A 7,821-nucleotide genomic window follows, 5' to 3' on the forward strand; every position below is an offset into this window, starting at 1 on the left:
GGTAAACATTTTACTAGCTAGTTTTGAAGTGTCCACCTCTGCCTGGTACCTGGTGATTATTGAGGATTGGGCACAAAAATAAAATGCATTGTTCAGACTCATAAGTTATCGTTGTGTAAATTACTTTTCTTTCACTCTCTTTCCAGATGAGTTCCAGTGCCTCTGGCGAGGCTGTGGATTCCTGGCAGTGGAAGGGCCCAATGAGTTGGTGGTACATGTCAACTTCCACAGCTATCATACAAAGCTGAAATACTTCGGTTCAGAGCTACAACGACTTCGTCCTGATTTGCCAATGTGCTCCCTGGACAGCCAGAACCAAAATCTGATCCCAGAGATTGCAGAGACTTTCACTTGCCAGTGGGAGTATTGTGATGTAAGTATAGACCTTGATCTTGCTTTAATACACCTAGAAAGAAAAGTAGAGCTGGCCACAAATTGTCAAGAAAAAAAATAGCGATGAAGGTCAAGAAATTAAGAAGTTTTACAGCATTGGATTCTGCAATCTTTGGAGTAGCTGAATTTCAAGGGGCCATCAAGACAATGGCATCATGAAGAAAGCCTCTACTTCCTCAGGAGTTTGCGGAGGAGCTAGTGGAGTTGTTCAAGTGAACCGGTACGGACTTGAAGGGCCGACATGGCCTGTTTCCGTGGTGTAAACGGTTATATGGTTAAAACTTGTGATCTTAAATGCGCACAAGATTTGTGTGATTTCAAGAGAATTGAACAATTTGTGATGATAAAAATTTGTACTTTAATTACCACATGACCGTAAAGCATTTGCAATACTTCACTATAAGCTTATTTTTTAAAAACATTAACCTTCCTTGAAGTTCCTAAAGCTTCAATAAAATTAATGCATTTTCATTGTTAATCAAGCATGATCGGGAGGTCTGCTAATGTTCAAAAGTCCAGATTTATACAAGTAATAATTCTGTTCCTGTGATACCCTAAACTTCATAAGCCCATTTAAAAAAAGCAATTGAAACTTTGATTTCAAGTGAATGAGGGTAGTCATTGTCTAGAAAACATTTCAGCAAGAGGAGAAAATCTGTGGCAGGAAAGGTGTTGAAAATGCAATTAATGTATTTTTAAGAATTTTCAACTGAAGTCCAACTATAATAAATGTCAGTACTTAAATCAACATCAGTAAAGCAAGTCTTGAAAATTATTTTAAAAGTGGCAATCTACAATAAATAGGCTGCATCTGTGGAGAGAGGTAATGTTACAAGACTTCATATTTTTCCATGAATGGAAAATTCAGAATGGTTTTTTATCAAAGTGACTGCATTTCAGAAGTACTCATTATAAAAGAAAACTACAGTCATTTAAATTTTAAATATTGTGCTTTCTGTAATCACTTGTTGGAGTGATTTTCTGCTAATAAATGATTTTGAAACTAGATACTGTAATAATAGAAAATGTGGCAGCCAGTTGTGTACAGTATGCTTTTAAAAATCAATACTAAACATTTGGTCAACTGCCTCATACAGTACAACTCCGATTATCCATAATGTCGGAAATAAGGTTTTTTCAGATAACTGGTCGTTTTATTTTTTAAACTGCCCAGTAGCAACAGCATCGATGTTTAAACAACAACAAACAACAAGGGAAGGCTCTTTAAGCATAAAAATAATGTTTAACTCTTACCCCCCCAAAAAATGCTGGCCACGCCGCTGCTGATCACTGAGACCTCCCAACCCAGACACATCCCCACCTCTGCTGCTGATCCCCGGGGGGGGCTTTCTGGGCTGGAGGAACACTCACTGGCAAGTCAGTGGGTTCCTGGCTCCGGTCACTGGAGCTCCCGACACCCGAGTCCCGATTCTGAATCCTCCCTTAGGACTACAGGACATGCACACCGGGGAGTTCGATGTGCAGTAGTAGGCTGAGGGGAGAGTTTGGAGTTGGCGTTGGGAGCTCCGGTGTGCCAAGGAGGGAAGGAAGGGGAGGGAATGCCACTGAGTCTGAGGGCCTGCTCCTGCCCAGGAGCCTGCTCTCCTTGACACTGGGACAAGCGATTCTTGTGGCTGAGAGACAATAGGCCTTTTTTATAGTGAAGAAATAAGCGAGTGTAAAGGTGAATTTTCTCCAACTTTACATCGCTAAACCTACCTCCATAAAACCTCAGAGGGCAGATCCAGCATGTGGACTCCGATCCCTCCTGAGTATACAGTCCGAGGTGAAGAGCTCCACCTCCTCCATAAAGGCACTTCCACGTCAAGTGGCTGTAAGGAGGTGGGCTGATGACATCGCAATGACACCGTCAGCCTGCAACCCAGGAGCCACCACCAGGGCTCCCACGGTGATTGGTGGCTGGGTTTAGGGCTCCCTCCTGCCACACAGAAATGTTCTCTTCCCGTTCCCCCTCTGCCCCTTGCTCCCTCACCAACCCAGGCAAAAAGGAGGCAGACAAGGGTGCAGGGAAGCTCGGTGGGGTGATCCTCGTGTTTTAATACAGGATCAATGGCTTTCTTTGTTTCCCATAATCGTCCACACAGCTGGAACCACTCTGCATTTCCTAGAGTGGTTCTAGCTGCGTGTTCGAGATGGGTAACGAAGACGGCCATTGCTCGGCACATATTTTTGACCTCACGGCGATGGGTGGCTCTTCTCCATCAATCACCCTGCTTCCCTCGGCTCGGGAGGATGGCTCTCGGCGCCGCTCTCCATAAAAGCAATACTGGAGCAGTCTTTTAGGACTCCATAAAAGTTGCCTTTTTCCCCCTCGTTGAGCCAGCTTTTTTGAAGACTTTATTTAAAATTTTATAACATGAATACAATAGAGAATTACATTTAAAGAAAAATTTTAAAAAAATTAAAATGGTATAATTACAATATTACATCAGAAAACTACACAAAATAACCCCCCCCCCCGTTAATTGTAACACAATATTAGTAATCTAACTTAAAATTAGTCCAGCCCTCCCCCCCCAAAAATAAAGAGTGAAGAGTTAATAAAATTAACAGTATTATATATGGAAAAAAAAATACCCACTTACAAAAAAAAGAGATAAAACTTAACCTAAAAAAAATTTCTAACAACAAAAAAAAATTATCAATATTAAAATATCACGCTTAAACATATATTTAAATCAAACTTAAATGCATATAATTAGCAACGGAGTCCACTTTAACTTATAAAAAGACATCCTATCCTCAACTGAAAAAGATATCCTTTCCATAGTCAAACAAAATTTCATCTCCAAATACCACTTATCTAAAGTTAATATATTTTTATCTTTCCAAGTAAGTGCTATACATTTCTTAGCCACGACTAAAGCTAAATAGATAAAGGAGCCAGCTTCAATGGAGTATCACTCCATAAAGTTTGAGAGGGAGAGTTGAAGAGAAAAGTCAATAGGGGAGGGTAAAGAAGAAATGGAAAGAGAGAGAGGAGTGAGTTATATGAAACGAGGACAATCCTACTATCTTCATGTCAAGTGATTTTTTTTCAACCTGTGAGGTCAGTTCGGCTTTGAAAATTTTTGGATAAATGAGGATTTCTGATTTGTTTCGGATATCCTCATTTATCTGAAATTTTAGATATAAAAAATTGGATAAGTGAGGATTTCGGAGACTCCAATTTAGGAGAATTGGAGTTGAACTGTATATTCTTATTTTCATAGGGCATCAAACTTTGTTCAATCATGCTTATTTGAAGTGCCATGGGGAATTTTTGTAAATACCATTGTGGTTGAAGATCAAGTAATTTGCTTTGTGATGTTGACTAAAGTACCAGCATTTGACAGAATACTATGGGAAAAATCTCAGCAATTTGGAAAATGTATAATTGGATTTTTGCATCTGAATGGTTTACCCAGCACCTTAACAATCTCTTACCTCCTGCCTTTGGGACCATGCTCCTTCCCTTGCCCCTCCACCATTTTGTTCGGGCACTTTCCGACATTTTTCATACTTTGGTGAAGGGCTCAAGCCTGAAATGTTGGTTATGTATCTTTATCTTTGCTACATAAATTATACTGTTGACCAGCTGAGTTTCTCCAACATTGTGTTTTACTTTAGTATATCAATCTGTATTGGACATTCATCTTAATTTTTTTCTTAAAGTCTGCATCAAAATTGAGTGGTACTAAATTATTGCCATTTTAATCTTCCATTATGCGATTTGTTTTGAGATGTTTTATTGGGATATACAAGAGAAACTTTTATGCTAATTGCCTTAAAACTTTAATGAATTTCTGTAACATGAAAATTTAGTGAAGTTTGAGCTTTGCTGATTTGTGACCTGCAACCTTATTATTTCCAAGCTCCCAATTTGGAATCTTTTACATTTATTGATTTCCCTTTTTGCCCCGCAGAGTACATTTGACAATCCAGAATGGTTTTATCGGCATGTAGATATGCATGGGCAATGCACAGATAAAGAGATTCTTCCCGACAAAACTGAAGCCATTTCATGCTGCTGGAAAGGTAATCTGGAGAAGCAAATAGATAAAGCAAATAATTATACTGAATATATAATTCTGCTATTCCTTTGAACCCTATTATTGTCTATTTTATGGCCAGTCTGCAGCCTTGAATCATCCAAAATATCCAGCTTGGAGTTAAACTCAATGGGCTTTCCTGTTCCTGTAGCGAAGGGCAGGTTGACTTGTCGACCAGTGTCTCTCTTCCAGGAGCAAAGAAACTAAAATAACAGTCGTGAACCCTTAAGTGCATATGCTTGGTGCCCTCACAATGGTGTGGAGGTCAAACCTATCATAACTACCTCACTTAGCCTGCAGCTTGCCCTTTTTAAGTCTCCATGAACATTTGCAATCAAGCTTAAAGGCTTAGCTTATTTTTTAAAATCATACTATTAACGTTCAAATCATTCATTGTATTATTTTTATTTGCAAATAGCAGGCAGAGGTCCTTCCGAGAATCTAGATTTAATCAGCAACTTGGAAAGAAGAACGGGTGATCTTTCAGTGAATAGGATTTATGTTTCTTGCTTGAAAATTGTGATCGCATTTCAGAAAAATAATTTGTTTGGATATCGTAATTCAGACACTTTCTATCAATTCCAAATAGTTCTTTTTTTTTTAATCAACATGCATGCAGCAGTCTTTTTTTTTCCACTGGACTGAAATTTCCTTTTAACTGCACTGCTGCACTACAGCCGTTCTTGGAATAGGGTTGAATTTATTTGTCTCTCAATGGGAAAGCTGCATGGCCTTGATGTGAATGGTTTCTTTGACGTTTCAAAGGGCAGTCAAGTGTCAGTCATATCACTGTTATCCTTGAGTCCCTGAAGGACAACAATGAATCAGGTGGGTTTTTCTGAACGGTCATGCACACCATGACTGTCTGACCTTCCAAAGTGTGGTGAAGAAGATTCTGCATGATTATACAGCACCACCAATATCCTACTTTGCTCCACCCACTTCCTTTCAATTGTAAGAAACAGCCAGCACTTGCGCTTTCAAATAATACACAATAAATGTGAGGACGTTGGAAGGAGTGGAAGAATGGAGCACCTTTGGAGCGTCTGTTCGCAGTACCATAAGTGTGGCAGGACAGGGGTCACGAGAGGGTTAAAAAGGAATACATTTCCATTCTTTTATTAACTAAGGCATAACATGTCAAGAGCCAGAGGAGTGTGCTAGAATTGTACACAATAGTCACAACTTGAATATAATTTACAATTCTGGTCATCAGGAAAGATGTACGAAGGGTGCAGAGGAGATCAATATGAATGTTGCCAGGATTTGAAAATCATAGCTTTAAGGAAAGCTTTGCTAAGCTAGAGTTTGGGATTCTCGAATAATTAGTAGAAGCATTAGTGGGAGATGAGGGAGAAGTGGGAGACCACTTTTTGTGGTCTGGAAATATCTGCCCGAAAGTGTGATAGAGACAGAAACTCTCATCGCGTTTTTAAAAAAATGCTGAATATTTACTTAAGATAGTGTCCTGTCGAGCTATGAAAGATGGGATTCAACAGGGTCGTTCTCTTGGATGGAGCACAGACCCAATGACTTGAATGGTCTTCCGCATCATAACTTTGAATATGTGAACACTTATAAGAATATATTTGATCACCAGCTGTTGCCAAGAATTAGTGAACAAAATATGTATTTCTATTTCATTAATATTTTCAGGTTGTGTTGCTACATTTAAAATCAAGTTTAAACTTCGGGAGCATCTGCGGAGTCATACACAAGAAAAAGTTGCATCCTGCCCCAACTGTGGAGGGATGTTTTCCAACAATACCAAATTTTATGATCATGTTCGTCGGCAGTCGTCGGCAGAGGGTATGTAGCTACTTCAGATGAATGTTTTGTTTATGTGCTTTCCCTAGTTTAGTCTTGGAATTTGCTTGGTGGAATTTCAATAACGTTCCTGATTGCTGTTTTTTTACGAACATGCTTTTCATGAAACAATGCATGGAGTTGAGATTTGAACTTGGGAAACTTTTCCATTGTGATTAAACATCCTCTGAATCCAATAATTTATCGCATTTTTCAAAAACCGGTAAATAAGAGTGGATTGAGTGTCAAACACCTCCTCTTGACCATGCTCTCCCTTTTCACACCAGCTAGCGTGGGATATAGACTACTTAGTCTTCCAACAGACCTTGTCTAATTATGCAACTTGGCAGATGCATTCTGGGAATGAATCCAAGAGGATGCTATTCCTGGAATTTTAATGCTTCCTAATGATGAAATAATTATGTATATCATATAGATCCTTGTGTTTTTTGAGGATCCCAGTGGAGTTTATCTTGTTGGATCATTAATCATGAATAGTGTCCAATAAGTTCTATATATTAGTTGGAATTGCACAAGAAAATAGGACTGTGTTTTGGCTATCCAACCCCTCATTTCAAAGTCATTGTGGGTGATCTGTCCTAGGCCTCAACTTCTCTGATAGCATAGGATGCTGCTGTGAAAGTAATCTTTTCTTTCGTATAATCACATTTTCATTTTGGTCTTTTAGCAAAGATTTTTTTAAAAACTGACAAGTCATTCAGATAGTGTGAGCATTTGCAAAACCCTCTGCCGTTTTGCAGTTTGCAATGTTTGCCTGTTTCCATAAATCCTGTTTGCTTTCCTTAGACACAAATTCCTATTGGATTTTGTAGATGTGCATAATTCAGAAGTGGGCTGTTTGGCCCAACTAGTCCATGCCAAATGTTTATTCTCCAAATATCCTTCCCATTTGACTTCAACTTGTCCAAACTGGGTAACTTTTTATTTCCTTTTCTTTACACAAGCTATTCCTTAAATGTGTCTGCCAGTTCACATTGTAGCAAATTCTACCCTCTAATTGCTATTAGAGTAAAGAAAAAGCTCCTGAATTTCTTTCACATTACTGGCATTTATTTCCCCTAGTTTTGCATGTTTCCACATGGAAATGCTTCTCGAGATGCAAATTGTCAGCTCCTTGTGATGAAGTGATTAACATGTTACAGCTCCACCTATGACAAGTTAACATGAATGGATAAAATTAATGATCTTGAACTCCACTTGGAGAGCCAGAACATAATTTCTATTTTGATTTTTAGAGAAGATGTTTCCCTGCCAGCATTGTGACAAGCAGTTTGCGAATGAAAGACTGCTACGGGACCACGTGCGGAATCATGGTAGGTTGCCCGTGACATTGCTTTGATTAGGAAGGCAGTATGGGTTAATGCACCTTTGGAATAGTTGATTTTTCATACAATTCTGCCTATCCAATGCTATAATATGATTGAGCTAGTGTGAATTGACACAGTGCATAAGTGCATAGCAAAAGACAAACTGCTGGAGGAACTCTGAGTCGAACAGCAGGTTTGGGGGGTGGGGGGTGGAATTGTCGACTTTTCAGGTTGAGATCCTG

At 39.1% G+C, this 7,821-nt stretch overlaps 1 protein-coding gene across 1 annotated transcript in view; it reads left to right on the plus strand.

The window, feature by feature from the left end:
• Nucleotides 1-7,821, plus strand: part of LOC138738512 (histone H4 transcription factor) — a 31,732-nt gene that overhangs the window by 10,453 nt on the left and 13,458 nt on the right. Inside the window, exons 3-6 of the mRNA XM_069888841.1 lie at nt 147-373; nt 4,320-4,431; nt 6,102-6,254; nt 7,508-7,585. Of these exons, the coding sequence (XP_069744942.1) occupies nt 147-373; nt 4,320-4,431; nt 6,102-6,254; nt 7,508-7,585 (570 nt within the window). The remainder of the gene's footprint in view (nt 1-146; nt 374-4,319; nt 4,432-6,101; nt 6,255-7,507; nt 7,586-7,821) is intronic.

Source organism: Narcine bancroftii, chromosome 7 (assembly GCF_036971445.1).
Source record: "Narcine bancroftii isolate sNarBan1 chromosome 7, sNarBan1.hap1, whole genome shotgun sequence".
In the NCBI taxonomy this organism is placed as follows: domain Eukaryota; kingdom Metazoa; phylum Chordata; class Chondrichthyes; order Torpediniformes; family Narcinidae; genus Narcine; species Narcine bancroftii.